This window comes from Thermobia domestica, chromosome 6, assembly GCF_964235325.1.
Source record: "Thermobia domestica chromosome 6, izTheDome1.hap1.1, whole genome shotgun sequence".
NCBI classification, from domain to species: Eukaryota; Metazoa; Arthropoda; class Insecta; order Zygentoma; family Lepismatidae; genus Thermobia; species Thermobia domestica.
In genome coordinates this window covers 200954651-200973764 of record NC_137459.1, presented here as the reverse complement: position 1 = coordinate 200973764, position 19114 = coordinate 200954651, and the positions used below count along the sequence as shown (strand labels likewise).

At 35.1% G+C, this 19114-nt stretch overlaps 1 protein-coding gene across 2 annotated transcripts in view; it reads right to left on the bottom strand.

Moving 5' to 3' along the window:
* Nucleotides 1-19114, bottom strand: part of LOC145688400 (uncharacterized) — a 484478-nt gene that overhangs the window by 28692 nt on the left and 436672 nt on the right. For both annotated transcript variants that reach the window (XM_081762582.1, XM_081762583.1), the window contains one exon: nucleotides 6781-7028. In XM_081762582.1, coding sequence (XP_081618708.1) covers nucleotides 6781-7028 — 248 coding nt within the window. The remainder of the gene's footprint in view (nucleotides 1-6780; nucleotides 7029-19114) is intronic.

Genomic DNA, 19114 nt, shown 5'->3' with positions numbered 1-19114 from the left:
TCGAATCAGTGAAATAAATAAATAATCAAACATAATAGCTGGTAAGTTAAATATGGGGTCGAATTTGATCCCACGCGGACTTAACGTTAAAATATTCAATGTGGACTTCTAGTGTTAAAAAGAAAAACTTAATCAGTGACATATATACAGGGTGTCTCAAAAGTCCCCTGACATAGGATAACCCTGTTATTATCAGAGTTACAACAAAATGTAAGGGGAAAAACCGTCTCCAAATATGATGTTTTGACTCTAAAGTGAAGTTTTTTTTTAATCGGACAAGCCGTTTTGGCTGTGCACTCTTTATACGCCCAAAATTTAAATGAAGATGCAACGTTGCCATTTACCTGGACCCAGAACATAAGTGAACGAAGTCACTGTCTTTTACGCTAACATATCGACGGCCAGCCCCCATTTCAAGCATTAACTTCATTCACTTATGTTGTGGGCTCAGGTAAGTGGCAACGTTGCATTTCCATTTAATATTGGTACATAAAGAGTGTACAATCCAAACAACTAGTCCGACTTTAAAAAAGTCCAACTTCACTTTAAACTGGAAACATTATATTTGGAGACGGTTTCCCCTCTTACATTTTGTTGTAACTCTGATAATAATAGAGTTACCTTATGTCAGGGGACTTTTGACACACCCTGTATAAAAGCCAAAATGTAAAATCTTCGGAAGCAACAGTATATATGTTAAAATTACCTTTGTTACAAATCTCTGTTATGTTTAACAATCGTAGTTATAAGTACACTGTGTCTTATGTAAAACACTTATCTAGTAAAACTGAAGACAATATAGTAATTAAATGATTCAATTTTCATAACCAAATCTCATACATAAGCTATCCTACATCTCATACATATACATGAAATCAATGTTAACTTCTAAAACCAACGTTGAGCGATGCTTTAAGACTTCTCTTCTCGTATGGAAGCAGGTATTTTGAGCGAAAGGAAATTAAATGTCTAACTTCCGAAAGAATAGGATATTGGTCTTGCTGCCGTAGCAGCGTTCTCGTGTGCTTGACAGGTTTTATTCTCAATAAATTCTGTTGGCGTTTGTGATGGATCTTTATAGGCTGTGAGCAATGACTTTGATCAATTACATGCTAGTGCTCGTCCCATGAAATATAATAAATCTCGAACTATATTAAGTTATTTTGCAAATTTCATGACAAAGAGTGGTTATCAAAGAATGCATAAATATGAAAAAATAAATGCGAACTAGAATTTGAAAACTCTAGTGGGTGACATACAAGAAAGGGATGGCTTAATCATAGGTAAGATATGCTCAAGTGAACTATTTAAATGAAAGATTTCCTAAATTCATTCATACAAAACTCACACACACAAGACAGTTGTTTAGCGATAGTATGCTGGTGTTGTAGTCATCCATCTTAAATGGCATTTTTAATGTTCTTTTACCGAGATACTCGCTGAAGAAGGTTCTCATTAAGGACATGGTCACCTCTGGCATGTAAAAATTGAGAGGAATGATTGAACCAAAGGATGCTTGTAGACTCTAACTAAATCTACGTGAAATTATGAGGTAAATGGGAAATTACTTGCATTAAGAGCTAGCGTGATTCGGTTTCTGAATTTACCAGTACAATAATAATTTTCTGTCATTACTGATATAATATATGCTTAACCATTTCATATTGTATCCTTTCACCCCCATTGTTGTTAGCGCCTTTCATAGGTTTATCATTCTAATCTGAATTTATTATTATTATTATTATTATTATTATTATTATTATTATTATTATTATTATTATTATTGTTCTCCACGTGCAAATTTCTGATAACTGCAGTACAATACTTTTCGTCGTCTTCTCCCAATTTTTGAGTTTTTTATCTGTAAAAAGCAATTGTCAATATTTATTTATTTATTTTATAGTTCTTAGTTCAGTAATCCACATATTGTGCTTCTCACAATTGTCACAATATTCATCTTTAAAATATTTCACCATTTCTCACGTTGCTATTCATTAATGATTTGCGTTCCATATCTTCGTCAACAATACTGCCTAGACAATTGGAAACTAGCCATTTTTTGCACTTTCCTTACTCAAATTGTCACAGCCTTAATCATACAGTCACCATTGTTTTTATCTTTTTTCATTTTTATTGTCTTTTAAAATTATTTTCTTTCTATCTTTCCTAAAATTAATGCTAATTTTTGATTCAGTTCCACATCAACAGCCACATCATCTGAAAAGCAAATATGCTATTTCTACTGTTCCCTAATCGAATTATTCTTTCATGTTCTTCTAGGTGGCAAATAATGTCACTGAAATGCAGAATTTCCATCTCTCCCAAATTCGTTATCCTATATCATTTATGGTATTCCAACTTGAAAATATATGCATATACTACAAAAACAAATCCTTGACTGAGAAGTTTTTTTTATATTATTTTACCTATTTTATTCGATGGAAGTTAATTGTATATTAATGCTATGTCTCCTTCCAAATCAAAACTGGTCGACTTCCTCACTTCTTCGTTCAAGTGATCTCGCACATTCGAAGCCGACTTTTTGTTACTGATTATGACTTCAACGTCTCTTTCAACGGCGAGGCTATATGAGACGGGACATACTGATTAACGTGGAATCCGAACAACATGATCTCCCGTCCGGAATCGAACCTGGATCTCCCACGCCAAAGGCGCGTACGTGAATAGCTTAGCTACGAAGGAGCTCAGCCGAATTTTTATTGCGTACGAAGTGAAACTGAGACACTGGTGGAAAAGTATTTTAGATCACTTCGTATACTTTACATAGTCCGATTCGAATGAAATACGGACTGCAAAATGAGTGGCTGGAGACGGCACGTTGATCTTAGTTTGAAAGTCCCAGCTCACCGACCACTGATTTTAGTGTCTGTAGAGGGCATGCTGTTAGCAGTATTAAGATTATTGGATAATAAAACAGGCATAGTTCAGTGTGTCAGCAATGTTAGGCCATGCCAGTGAAGGTCTATTGTACAATTAAATGTCTTCGAACGTGGCCGTAATGAGACAGCAAGAGGTCGGATGGTTATTTCATTGAATTGACGCTTGTTGTCATGTCGTATCAGGATCAGAGTTCCCGTAGCCGAAATGTCCTTCTCACTGCCTCCTCTACGTACCGAAGTAATCCTGGAAAGGAATAGGGTGGAAAGGAGAATTAGGTGGAGGGGGTAATTGGGGAAACTTTTTAAAAATGTATATTTTGCATTTCAGTATATCTTTATGGAATTTAATTACACCTAAATGTTGGGTGGGTAGATGTTGATCAGAAGAAAAGCTTTAATGAATTTTGAGAGGGTGTAATAATGACAAAAAAACAAAAAAAAAAAAAAAAACTGATTTGATGGAGAAATCATATATTTGAAACTGAGTTTCAGGTTTATGTGTGTTTTGGTTTGAGTCACAATAAATCGCGCATCTGTTAATGTTTTGATCCTCATTTGTTACTGCTGCTTAAAAACATCATTAGGATGGTGTCTTGAAGAGCAGCAATCTCGAATCCTTACTGTGAGGCAGTTAAAATTTTGTTAAAATTTGTACCTTCCAATTACCAGCAGGGGGCAATTGGGGCCATGATGTGGAGGTAAATGGGTGGAATGCCTTAAGTGAACATTTTTTGGTTACAATTCATTTAAATGCTCTGCTATATATATATATATATATATATATATATATATATATATATATATATATATATATATATATATATATATTTGTGGTGTACACTTTTGTTTCATAGTGCATTGTGCTTATTAAGCGATTTTATTCAACCTAGGCCTCCAGTGGCGGTAGCATATGTCAATAGTGCCAATGCTGTACATAGGACATGTTTATCGATCCAGAGTTCCAACACATATTATATTGTTATAGTTTATAGTTATTTAGTGTTAATATTATTACCTTCTCCTACGTTTGTTTGAATAACTGGGCCTGTTCTCTTTTTTGTTTTATCTTTTTTCCCGTTTTCGACCAAAGTTTTGGCGGCTTATAGTTTTTTTTTCTCTTTTTTTGTATGTGATACATTTTGAATTACGTTCACAGGACAATATACTAGGCTATAAACAATAACTGGAAGGCTTGAAAAGGCATTCAAATATCTTTGAGGTTTAGAAATAAGTTACTCCAAACTTAGGCCTTCAGTGGCCACTTCGTACGTCAATAGTGCTGATGCTGTAAATAGGATCTGTTTTTCAATCCAGAGTTCCAACACATGTTGCATTGTAATAGTTTATAGTTATTTAGTGTTAGTCTTATTACATTTTCCTATGTTTGTTTGAATAATAGGGCCTGTTCTGTTGTTTTTCATTTTATTTTTACGTTTTCGGCCAAAGGTTTGACGGCTTATATATATATATATATATATATATATATATATATATATATATATATATTCGTATGGGATACATTTTGGATTAAGTTTACAGGACAATATATTATGCTATAAGCAATAATTGGAAGGCTTGGAAAGGCATTCGAATATCTTTCAGATTTAGAAATAAGTTACTCCTTATTTTGCGTAAACAAAGTTATAATTTCTTTTATTGGCCACATAAAACTATTAGTTTTTAAATGTAATAAAGTTATATACATCAAATGAAAGCTTGAGTTTTCTCCATTTACACCCAATCACCCGTACGGGTTTATGAGCAACGGCAATGGCCTCCATCATTTTGCACCCAATTACCTCGAACGGGGTAATTAGTGGAAATAAGACCAACAACAATAAAAAAAGTTGCAGCATCAAAAGTAAAGATGCCGAATGCTTACCATAACAACAGTAGGTTCAGAAGAACCTGCAACATACAACCACTTCTTAAAAACTAGAAAAATACTTCAATCTGTGACGAAAAAAAAAAGGTTGAAAGAAACGTACCTCCCAATTCCCCCCTTCTACCCTATCATTCGGCCTGCCCTAACTGGCAGGAAGCGTCTGCCAGTGCAATCAGAACCGCCATGATTCTCCAAACACTAAAAGAAGTGATAACATAAACACTAAACAATCAATTATTGAAGATTGAAAGATTCGTTTCTTTCGTATGATTACTTGTGACACTTGCCCATCGCCAAGAATATTTTAATGGTATCGTGGGAGACTGTTGTGACAAGGTGAATGAAATGAGTCAGTATTCAGTGATGATAGCTTTTTTTTTAATCTTAGACAGTTACTGTTCTTTGCTCGTACGTAAACTTTCAGGTGAAAGCAAAAATCCAACGTGTTCTCATTCTTCATATAAGACGTATATTTGACTTTAAAGAAGGAATTAATCCACTCATACCGCTCGCCTCTAGTCTTCATTGAAGAAAGGTGTTATGCATGACGCATATCGTGCGTTCCGTACTACTCGGTAAGCTCCATCTGCTCTGCTCGGTACACGTTTCCTAATATAGCCCGCTAGGTCTCCGGATCTAAGCTTTATCGAGCGCGTGTGAGGTATGAAGGGACTGTACCTGACAGCCGGCAGGCTCCAACAACGAAGAGCTCCCAGAAAAGTTATAGCCTAAGCATTTGACTGGCTGTGCCTGCGAACAGTCATGTATCCGCTTAGCGCAGTTACACGTTATATTAAGACAAATATTGCATGTTTTGTAATGTTTTTAAGATATGTCATGGATGTTATATCGGCAATAGTACTACCTACCATCGCCTTCTTGTGTACCAACATTGGACAAGATCCACGAACTTGAACTATGTGTTTTTAAATGCTTTTGCACTAATGCAGTTTCATAGTTCTCACATATTTTATTTGTTACCTAGTGACATGAATATATATTTTCGTCCTTCTCATATATTCTTAAAAATAAATACAATAGGCATCATTTCTACCTCTTATTTACTCATTTCGTTATACGTTCTTGAACATATCCTTTAGTGTCTCAATTTGTTAGTCAATGGCATTGCTTCCTTTTCTTTTCAGCCCTGAAATCTAATCCTTAATTCCTTGGTACCTTTCTATTTCCATTTTATTTATTTCCATAGATATGTCTACGATAGACAAGGATAAATTCTTTTGAGACATATGGCACCATCGGCCCATCTTGATTTTACACTTTTCTGACCGAATATCCCCACCGGGAATTGAACACTGCACCGCTCGTACCAAGGCACCACGACACTCGAAGACAATTCCTTTTCAGAAGATGGCTTTAATATTAGTAGAACTTTCATATAATACAATGTAACTCTATTAATTAGAATAGCATTCATTTGTTTTCCTGTTGCTTTACTTCTTTCACGTTAGTTCTATCAACGTTCTTCCAATTGTTACCCTACACATTTTGGAAGAACGTGTTTCCTCTGTCCCCTTGCCACAGACGCCCATGACACAGGAAAACGATAGCAAGATTGCTTTATATGAAAAAGAACAAACTAGTACTGGTCTTTCAGGCATAAAATCACCCCTGCAATATATAACAGAAAATATGAAAATTACATTCTATAACTACTGTTATGAATACAAGAAAGATCTTATCATGTAAATCGCATGATACTCAAACGATTTACAATATAACATGAGATGGAGAATATCTAAGATAGCAGCAGCACATACCAAATTTCATTCAGATAAATTCGTTTTGAGAGTGGTATATACATATACAGTATATTCACAGCAGGGCTTGGGAAGGTTTTGTCAGCATGAAGAAATAATTTAATTTATAGTTTTATAGACTTATTTTCTATTTAGGCAATGTAGGTCTATTATGTGAAATGCTTACAGGGTAATTACGGAATATAGAATGGACCAATTAGCATTAACAAATCCTCACCTTCCAAATGGCGGCCAAAAGCTTGTCTGAAAGTACTTCACAACCTTTGAATAAGATGTTTTTCAAATCAGGACTGTATAACATGAGCTGACGCAGTAGATTGGGACCAATGTCAGTTGCTGGGTCAGCCCAAATCTCCAAAGCTTCCAGTTGATTGAAGAAATCAGGAAACAACATATTCACAGGTTCATAGTGAGCTATGCTAGAGAGAGCAAAGTTAACGAGGCGAGGACAAGCTTTGCCGATACCTGCAAGAAATATATGTGTATAAAATATGATTTTGATCAACGCTCTTTCATATTAATTACACAATATGCAGCATACACATAAAAAATATTATAGTATTTCCCTTGAAAGGTTTTACATTTTACTTTCTGCTGAATATTTTCTGTTGAAGAAAGATTGTCCGAAGAAAACAATATTAATAATTTCCCCAAACTCTCCTATCAATACCAACATGGTGTGTTCTACAGCTCACGGAAAATGTATTTGCACCTACGAACATTGTACCACGCAGGAATATATAAAATAATTATTCATTTAGCATCCCACGATCTTACTTTATAACTAGAAGAAACAGATGATGAAAGTAAGTGAATAATAAGAGGGAAGAATCTGGTGGAATGAGAATGTTGGAATATAATTCTTATAAATACACATACACTATACCTATATATATATATATATATATATATATATATATATATATATATATATATATATATATATATATATATATATATATATATATATATATATATATATATATATTAGAGTGGTCCTTAATTATATGGAGAAAATATTAAATTGGTTCCATGTCGGATCAAGTTAACCCATGAAAAAATTGTCTCAATTGAAGAATATTTAACTGACCCCCAAGCTACCCAAACTTTTGAATGTATTTATAATATATAGTATATGGCAAAAGTTTGGAATAGACTCTTGTAACTTTGAAACGGTTGAAGGGAAAGGGATCATATTTTGGATATAAGTAGTGGGGATAGATCCACACCTGAAATTGAGTAGGTCCGTGATAGCAGCCATCTTGGATTCAGACCCAAAATTTTAAATTGAAATGGGTTAGTGTGACATATCGTTTTGGGGTAGCTGTTTACCAAAAGCACATATCTATCTTTATTTTCAACTTATCTCTGATCGTGTGATAGTTACTACCTTTATAGTAACAGTTTAATATTCTTCAATATTGCCTTTTCTCATAGTTTACAGAAGTATTTAAAAAGATGCACAGTACCAAGAAAACAATTATATATGCTTATTATATAATAGCACATTCCATTCCAATGCACAGAAACCTATGTTGAAATTGTCCTACATGAAGTACGTAAAAATACACAAATAATATAATGAAAGTTTAAAATGAAAATAATGTTAAAAGCTGAAGGCTGTGAATAACTACCCAAATTCTGCTGCCTGATTAAACCAATTTTTGTGGCACCTGGATATTTTTTCTGCGTTCACCGACGATCTGCAGTATGTACTGTTTTTCTTTCTCGCCCTTGGTTATAATGCTCCCGTATTCTCGTATCAGCTTCACTCTTCTCTCTGCTACATCGTTCACCCAACATAATGTCTTTCAATACTTTGAACCTATGTCGAAATTTGGCATCTTGTTTTCAAGTAGATGGGCAAGTTTTTTTTTTTTTTTTTTTTTTTTTTACAAAATTTGTATCTATAGAAAAATCTTGAGAAACATGTATTCGAATTTGATTCGAGTCCGAGAATTTGATTTCTTTGAAACTGTTGAATTTAGCACTATTTATAGAGTATCGCTTTACTTGGTCCTGTACTACCATGAGCAAAATAAATGACGCGTCTCTTTATTTTGAAGTTTTTTGAAAATATCTCCGTTTTCTTTATATGTTCGAAATTTCGGAAGGTTTCCCCAGCAGGAAACGTTAATAACAAGCCCGTTTTAAATATTTGTGTTAGATATTAGCTTAAAATAAATAAATTAGAAGCAAAAAACATTAAATCGACCGAAATTACGAGAATTACCAACTCTGCTAAAGTGGGAAATTTTCAAGAACTCGAGGGAATTCTACAGTTCAACACGAAGCAACGACATCTATGTCATTGAGAGAAATGCGGATTAAATCTACAAACGAAACTTTCAACGAAACATTTCTAATATGTCTTATTACATGCATTATCTGCAAACTTCAAATATATGAATCTATGCCAAGTATTAACGTTTAGATAGAGCAAATAGTTGAAATTACCTATGGAAAAGGACGAATTGGTAGCACGATCGTAATGAAAAATCATCTTTACCGTATAACATGTTCAGTTTGCGTAAGAAAACAAATAGCTCAGTTAGTTAAAGCAACGAGTGTGTATGCCGAAGGTAGCTGGTTCGAACCCCCACGGAGGTGCAACTGTCCTTTCTATTACTGTGGTTATTTTATTTATTTTTTATGTGGGAAAGAATCAAATTGTAACATATGTGTAAAACTCATGACAATACCAAAAAAGAAAAAATGTTGTCGCACTTGCATTAGTGTCTCTAATTTTTGTTTGCAAACAGTTTCGTAATTATTTTCCCTGTGCTCACTGCTCACAATATGCTCGCTGGTGTATAACGAATGCTTTCCAGTAAACGTTAATTCTAATTTGGAGATTTTTATAAAGTTTCACAATGTTTATCATTAAATAATCTTCTATCTACTTGTTTGGACATTTTGATAACAGATTTCCCTATTAAATGTTTAATTTTCCCTAGATGTTTCATTACGGAAAAGTTTTACAATGTATTTGTTTTAAATTGAAATTGTTTTGAATTTACCCCATGAGGTAAGTAGCCCGAAGGAGGAGAACTGAAGTAGCTGATATTCTACGTAAAAGCAACCTAATGTAGAATGATGATGCTTCTTACCTTCAGCACATAATCTTTACATTAGAGAGTCAGAGAGAAAAATCCTGTTTTTTCCTCTGCTATGACCACCCATCTTAAACCACCTCTACATACCATGGTTCGTCTTACACAATTTCGGTGCTCCAAAGACATTCATATAATAATAATAATAATAATAATAATAATAATAATAATAATAATAATAATAATAATAATAATAATAATAATAATAATAATAATAATAATAATAATAATAATCCTGAATATGCCATACAGTGGCGGCGATTGGACGTTAAAAGTGGGGGGGCAAGACATGATCTAAATATTTGTATATCACTGTTAGTTTCCCTGGTTGTTTCCAACACTTTGTTTGACGAAAGGTTGTATAACTAATAGGATACTATCTTTTTCAGTTAAAATACCGTATATCGTATTTTTATATTTTATTAAATAAATTGACAAGAGCAACAGAAGTAGGCACTAGCCCTTTGTATTCTTAAACAACAAAGGTGTAAGAAGAGATTTGATTACTTGCTCATGAACATCTTAAAATTCTGGGGGTCGCGGTGGCTCAGTGGTAGATCGTTCACCTCTGGTGCATGGGGTTCCTGGTCCAAACCCTGCTCCCGCCAAGTGGATCTTGTGGCGGACCAACACCTTATGCGTAGGTTTTCTCGGGTTCTCCCGTTTCCTCCCACTTTCTTCATTCCACCATTTCATTTACAGTATTTATCTCCTTTAGCCTAGCCGGCATAAGCGTGGGACATAAAACTCAAAACTTTCATTTCATTTCTTTCTCTTAACATTCTGTCTAGAAAATTGTGTAATCAGATTATTTAATAACAAATTTACAAAACAAATGAATAGAAAGGATAATATTAATCATAGTAATGAATAATGAGGTATGCTATGTAGAAGTAATATTGAAACTGGGGATTAATGAACAACTTAATTTTTAATTCCACATATGCTTTTAAATGAATGTTATTACTCTTGGAAAATGAAAGCCAGTAAATACAACAAACATTTGCTACGACATTTAAAGCAATACATGTATTTGCTTGTGCAGCTTCTCGAAACATGTTCGTTGCCATTAGGTGCAGTTTTAACTCACTTGGAATACATCAAAACACAACCACACTTAGAATCATTTCACACTCCAGTTATACAAAATAATTCTAAAACCTAGAATTATGTTGAATTTACTAAATCTAATTGTGTATAAACTCGTACACCCCTAAACACACCACTTCACTCGTATATTACACTACAAAACAGGGGCGGATCCAGTGGGGGGCGATCGGGGCGATCTCCCCCCCCCACAAGAGGAAACTCTTATTTTATATATAAATAAACCCATCCATAACAAGTTTGGAGCTCTTAAAAGTAGCAGTATTACCGCCGACCGCCCCCCCCAGAAGTCCGTCCTGGATCCGCCCCTGCTACAAAACAATGGAAAAGGTAGAAGTTGTTTCTTATTACGCTCTTTTTAATCAATATTCCTTACTTTAGAAAGAAGAAAAGACATTTTAGGAACTGTCAATTTTTGTGCAATTAAAGAATTCCTTGTGAAATACTTTTTTTTTTTTTTTTTGCAAATGTTCTCTCAATTAGTTTCAAAGCGGCTGACTAACATATCGAGCCGTTGTAAGAAGGTTGTATAGAAGCAAAACCTAAATTCGTTTTTGAATTTTGGCTGGGAACGAAGAAAAAGTTACGCCCTCATGTTTTCAGAATTTCTTAACAACTTTTTTGTTTAGTTGTTGATTTCACTCATTTGTATTATTGATCACTAAACAAAAAAAAATGTTCAACAATTCTGAAGCATAAGGGCGTCACTTCTTCGTTTCCTGACAAAATTGAATAATGGATTTATCAGGTTTTGCTTCTATACCACTGAATTGAAAGTATGCTGGAATTATTGTGCTTCAATAGGTTAATTTTGGGGATGTTTTCCGTGGCAATTAAAACGCAATTCCTGTTGCTTTCTTAACTTCACGGGAAAACAACCAATATATACTCACGCAATGACAAATATTATATGGCACCATTTTTTCTATGAGACCGTAATACATACAAAAACATTACATTTCCAAATGAAACTATAGAGGAGGGTTACCAAAGAGTACGCACGCCCTAAGAGCGCGCAGTGCCAATTACGCTGAAGTGGTAACACACAGAATTGTTATTGCTACGCTGTTTGATGCGTCTTTGTGTGAGAGTTGATACGAAGAAAAGGGAAGTTAACGGATCGCTGCAAACAGAAAATACAGCTAAAAATAACTTTTTTGAATGCTTGATGTAATATTTTAACACTCTTAGTTAAGAAATTATTCTGATATAGCAGCTAACTACAGTTCCCTTGTTGCATGGTAGGAAACATAAATGCAGATACAATTGTTTACCATGGTTTTGTTTCGAGGGTCTTGCATGTGCAGCCACGTGGATGAATTTTACTCGAGTTGACTGCTGTTTCCCAAAGAGTGCGCGTTAGTGAGTTACCAAAGAACGCGCACGTACTCTTTGGGAGAATTTCTTTGATAGTATGTGTGGGTAACGGCATTCATATTACAGACTATACTAGTTATTCTCATCAGTTACTCTCGGAGTGTAATATGATGTTTGAATGGATTGTAGAATTATTTGTAATTGTTTGTCTCCGATTCAAGCACCAACTGTAAATCATATATAAGAAGTATTTTAAATTCACAAAATTTCTTAAATTACAATGATGTGGTGTTCTGCCCGAAGGTAGGCCTTTGGTCCATGGTAGTTTGCCATTGCCTTTCATGGTATGATGATGCTGTCCTAAGAAGTGAGGAAATGATCAAAATAAAGATTCTGGAAGTGTTCTGGAGGAAGATGCTGAGCGAGATATGGCTTCGATTACGATTGTAATGAAACCATGAACTAAGAATTAAAAAAGACATACACTAAAGGTGTTGTTCAGGATTTTTTTTCCAGTTGGTGGAATAATGTAATGAAACCACGAACTAAGAACATAAAAAATCATCATTAATTTTACTCATAAAAATCATAATTTGTGGGTAAAACTAAACGAAGATTTTCTTTAATGTTTTAAATTTCGTGTACGTTCATAATAAATTCTTTAAAACCATATGGACGTGTAATGAAGAAATTGTTGGAAGCAAAAGCAAAATAGTTTAGAATCGCCTGTATACGAACAATTGGAAGCAAACCTTAGGGTAAATTGAAGTTTACGAAGGGGTTTAGGTTTCAAGTATGATAGGTGTTGAGTGCGCCCTCTTAGGGACCGCAAAACGCACTCTTTGGGACACTGGTCCTTAAGAGTACGCATTTGAGTTTTTTAACTTTTTAACGTATATCTCCATTTCTACAACTAGTAGTAAACTTTTCTATTTCTTACAATGTAGCCTAAACTTCAATTAAAATTTTGTACAATTTATATAATTTTTGCTTCATTACTTTCGGAGCTATTTGAAAATGAATATTAAGTGCGTGCTCTTTGGTAACCTTCCTCTATACATTAATGGGTTACTTCAAAAAAGTGGGGGGACAAATGCCCCCTTTGCCCCCCCTAATGCCGCCCATGATACCATACTTACCTAATGTAGTAACCTTAGACATCTTAGTTTAAAATGCTTTCTTTTGTAATAATTTGAGCAACCATGTGGGAGGCGGCACGACGGTTTTTTGCCCCTCTCATTTCCTCCCAACAGACAAGGACAACGTTACTGACAAACAGAGACAACGTTACGTAATTTCTGATAAGCAGGGCAGACAAAATGAATAAGAAAATATATTTATATCACCCTCTCCCCGTTCATGATTGGAATATCACGTAGCATTTTTAATTCTACTGAAGATAACCCTGTGCGGTTAGGGGTAAGTAACTAAAGAGATACCTAATACATAGCTCCCCTTGATTGTAATATTACCGCTTCTTTATTTGTTCGAGGGAGCTCCTACACAACCAAGGGTGACAAAAAGAATAGGAAAAGTGTCTATTGATTCTAGTGGCTGATCCAGCCCGGATTCCTGAGTGGGGGGGGAAGCGGTGAAGTGAAGGATTCCTTTGTTGATATGAAGCTGTCACAAATTACCACTTAACTAAACTAAACATAATGGTGTGGTTAACCGGAATCCAGTCAGTTCAAATTGATGTAAAAGTTTAATTTTTTACTTCATATTAAAGTTTTGGTTTCAAATGAGAATTTCAGTCCGAGTGGTCAATGATCAAATCTTGGGGGGCTTTTCGGTGTAGAGGCTATGACCCCCTTATGGGAAAAGGCAAAAATATTAAAATTCTTAAAACTTTCGAAGTTTTCGTCTATTTTAAAGGAACTTTTGGCTTCATATTCAAGTGTTTGTTCCAAATGACAATTCCAGTCCGAGTAGACAATGATCAATTCTCGGGGGACTCTGCAATGTAGGAAAAATAATGACGTCTATATCGTGATCCTGTTGGTGACATCACGAGTCATGACGTGAATATAGCACAAAATAAACGATAAACGCTGTCGACTCTCGTAGCTGAGTGAGCGAGCGCAGCATACTAGTAAGGAAGATTGGTTTTGGCGTGGGTTCAAATCCTGACTAGGGACGATTATTTTTAAAAAAAGTTTATAACACTTCTTTCGTTAAAAAAAAGATTTAAAATAATATTCAAAAAGTGATTTAACAATTATTTTTTTTTAATTTTCGTTAAAATAAGTTGTACTATACAGTTCCACAGATCCATAGCGAAGTTAGTAATAAAAATAGTAGTAGTAGAAACGGGTTACAATGCAATTCAGCATTCATTTGTTTCCGTGCGATGTTGCCAAACGTAACTCGCTTACAATGCTTTCTGGCTAGGCCTTAGTGTGTTTCGAAAATATGCTTGTGTTCGGGATGAAGTTCCAAGGTTAAGCATTGACTATAAGTTTTTGCTATTAATATACCTTCTAACAATATTGGCAGTGGACAAAAGTTGGACCTTATTGAAGCTTTTTGCTCCTAATTTAGTTATTTTACTTTATTATTTAACGAATATATTGAAAATATCTTTGTCAGCAAGCACGTATGCAGGAATTTATTTCGGGAGGGGTCCAAAGTTATCTGGGGGTCCGACTTCAATATTAGGATAAATTATAATATTTTTTTTAAAAAAATAACCCCCAAAATTAGGTTAAATTTACAGAAAAGTTGGGATTTCAGAGGGGGTCTGGATCCCCTGAACCCACCCCTAAATGCGTCCTTGTTTTTCAGTAATGTTTCCTCATTTTGAAACCCTCAGAAACTTCGAATATATAAAGGAAAACGAGTTATTTTCGATAAAGTATCACTTCAAGGAGACGCGATATTTTTTATTGCACATGGTGGTACCCCAACTTAACAAGGGCAAGAATTCCTTTACTTTGGTTCTCTGCAATTGCGCTGTATCGAAAGGTTAGGTTTGTAATATATACTCCTAAGAACAAACGTGTTTGCCAGAGAACCGTGATACTGAACAGAGCTCCACAGAAATGCATGCTGAACTTTCGTTATTGCTACCCTTTGGTGTTTTTTGCCCTCAAGGTCAATCGAGTGATGATTCAGTTCAGTCCCTGTTCTTAAGCTGTGTTGGTATTACTTCGAATAGTTTTGACGTGTGTTTTCCAACCACCATATCAACAGACAATCAGGGCAAATCATAGCATACAATACATTTAAGCAAGTATATATGTCGCGAAATTATTTCACACATTACCCAAAGACACTTAATATATGAATCCATACATTTATTCATATAGGTAAAGCAAAGAGTGGAAATTACCTATCGAAAGAATAAATTAACAGCACGATCATAATGAAAAGCATGCCTCGTAATATAACAGACTTCTTTCGCGTAAGAAATCGAAACTCAGTTGGTCAGAGCAACTAGTCTGTACGAATTAGGTTGTTAGTTGGAGCCTAATACGAGTAAGAGTTTTTTTTTACTATTGTTTTTCTCTTTTTTTATGTGAGGAAAAATCAAATTTTAACATCGCGATATCAAATGTATTTGGTTAGGTAACTTTGTCTTAGCTAAACTTTAAATATCAGTAACTGTCGAAATTATTTTACTAACCCATCAGTTACTGAACATTTCAAACACCAGTCGCATAACATGAAGGTTAACCTCACATCCGCAGCCCTTAGTTATGCGTCCATACTTTCATGGCCGGACCTTGGGCGGGGCAAGAGTCAGAGGGACGCCAAAACGAGCCTCAAAAAGTAAATTTTATAATGTGTTTCCTACTGACTTTTTTTGGTTTATATTCTTGTAAAGTAGCGGCAATTACATAATCTTTTTCCATTTCACCATGGAAGAAGAGTTTCATAGCACTAAGGGGACTGTATCGACAAATGGAGAGATGGCATGTAGAATAAAGAGTGGAGGGGGAGTAAGTATTGTTTGTTTCTTTGCTTGAGTTTAGCGTTCCACAGTTATGCCTTAATGGCCAAAGGAGATGTGGATACTGATTATAGTGAAATCCGAACCACGTTTATCGTTCAACAGTAACCCACCGGGAATTGGACCCGGGACCACAGAAGGCAGGCATGCTAGCCACTAGACCAAGCTGGAGGGGGGGGCGTTGTTCGTATTGTTTATAGCAGGCCATATTTTTTGTGAAGTTTTCCTAGGTAATGAATGTCTTTTTGAAAAAATGGGTTTAAACTATTAAAAACACTAGGATAAAATGTAAAATATAGGCTAATACTAGGGGGGATGGCGCCATAAAGTCACTTTGCCCAGGTGAAAATTTGGCCTGGTCCGTCCCTGCGTACTTTCTATATATTTTTTGACTTTGCAGCTTGTGCGGTCCCCACGCCACAGGGTTGTGGGGGCGCCATTTACGCCAATAATAATAATAATTATTATTATTATATGAATATCTTTGGAGAGACGAAATTATGTGACACGAATCATTACATGTAGAGCTTTAAGATGAGTGGTCAAAGGGGAGGGAAAAAAAAGGATTTTTCTCTCTGACTCTCTAACGTAAAGATTATGTGCTGAAGGTAAGAAGCGTCATCAATCTAAAATTGGTTGCTTTTACGTAGAATATCAGCTACTTCAGTTCTCCTCCTCCGGGCTACTTACCTCGTGGGGTAAATTCAAAACAATTTCAATTCAAGACAAATACACTGTAAAACTTTTCCGTAATGAAACATCTACTGAAAATTAAACATTTAATAGGGAAATCTGGTATCAAAGCGTCCAAACAAGTAGATAGAAGACTATTTAATGATAAACATTGTGAAACTTTATAAAAATCTCCAAATTAGAATTAGCTTTTACTGGGAAACATTCATTATGCACCACCGAGCATATTGTGAGCAGTGAGCACAGGGAAAATAATTACGTAACTGTTTACAAACAAAACTTAGGGACACTAATGCAAGTGCGACAACATTTTTTTCTTTTTTTCTTTTTTTTTTTTTTTTTTTTTTTTTTTGGTATCGTCATGAGTTTTACACTTATGTTACAATTTGATTCTTTCCCACATAAAAAATAAATAAAATAACCACAGTAATAAAAATGACAGTTGCACCTCTGTGGGGATTCGAACCAGCTACCTTCGGCACACAGACTCGTTGCTTTAACTAACTGAGCTATTTGTTTTCTTACGCAAATTGAACATGTTATACGGTAAAGATGATTTTTCATTACGATCGTGCTACCAATTCGTCCTTTTCCATAGGCAATTTCCACTATATGCTCTATCTATACGTTAATACTTAGTATAGATTCATATATTTGGAGTTTGCAGATAATGCACGTAATAAGAGATATTAGAAATGTTTCGTTAAAAGTTTTGTTTGTAGAATTAATCCACATTTCTCTCAATGACATAGATGTCGCTGCTTCGTGTTGAACTGCAGAATTCCCTCGCGTTCTTGAAAATTTCCCACTTTAGCAGAGTTGGTAATTCCCGTAATTTCAGTCGATTTTATGTTTTTCGCTTCTAATTTATTTATTTTAAGCTAATATCTAACACAAATATTTAAAACGGGCTTGTTATTAACGTTTCCTGCTGGGGAAACTTTCCGAAATTTCGAACATATAAAGAAAACGGAGATATTTTCAAAAAACTTCAAAATAAAGAGACGCGTCATTTATTTTGCTCATGGTAGTACATCACATTCTTCTGTACTCCCCGTCATATTAGAAACCACCATTTTTTTACGTGTTGTTGTATTTCATTATCAAAAAGCGCGGAAGCCGCAGTTTGTGGTGACAGATATCACTAACGGTTAGATATTTTTTTCACAGCAAAATTACTAATTTCTGGATCTACTTCCTCGTATTCGATTAATTTCTGTAAAAACATATCATGATGCGGAGCTTTCACAGCCAGTTGTGCAAGGAATCGAGCTTGTGTTAGATTCGGACAAGAAAAAGGCATAGTCTCTTAATTCAATTGAAGACCCGAATTGCATAACATCCCAAGTCCACTCTTTTTCTTCGTATTTTGCTTTTTTCTTATGTTAGCATCTATGTTTTAAGGGCTAATCCAGGGGCGTCATTTAGGGGAGTAGGGAGGGGCAATTGCCTTCCTGAATTTGAGATTTACATAGATCGTATCAATAACATATTAGTAAATCAGTGAAAAACGCGAAATTTTACTTATATCAAGGGGTCTTGCCCCCCCCCCCCCAAGAAAAGTCTGAAATGACGCTCCTGGGCTAACCACTTGCAATAATACGTAAATCCAAACCAAAACCTTTTTTTAAACAAAACACAAAATAATTTCAGTTGAACAGAATAGTATGCCAAGTATAATCATCTTGTATTTCTACTAAAATCACAAAAATACTCCGGTGGACTTGAGATGTTCTGATTCAGGTCTTCAATTCTTCTCTCTCCTCGCCAGTTCAAATTCATCTTCAAATTCACATATATAGCCTTTGCCATCCACCGAGCATGGCTCACAGCTCCAGGAATGCGAAATGAAACTCCTTGTGGAAGAGTGCCACCTAGGAATACCATTGCCATCTCACAGATCAACAACAGATATAACAGAACCACCATAGAGAAACACTATATCCATCTCTGTGGTGTTTCTGGTGTATCTGTTATTGTATAAATTCCAGCTTACTGACACGGACATCATCCGTAACATCATCATTCCAGTTCCGTAATTGCTTTTGTCGATGGACGACCAGGATTGAGTAAATCTTTCAAACAAAAGCACATCAGGCCTCCCGGAACTTGTATTGGCAGCAGTAGCACCATATTTTACTATGTGAAAACTACTTTGAAGAACTAATTCGAAGATGTGATGTCGGCACGGTAGGTACAGTAAATCACGATCACACTTCTTCTCAAGGTGTGTACGAACGCTATTTATTGTGCTAGTGTTGTTTGCAGTTTTATCGAAGCATAACCCTTGTATTTTGTGTTCTATCCTCCATTTTTCACTGCTTCGTAAACAGCTGCAGATTGTGCTTATCCTATAAAAAAAGGTATTT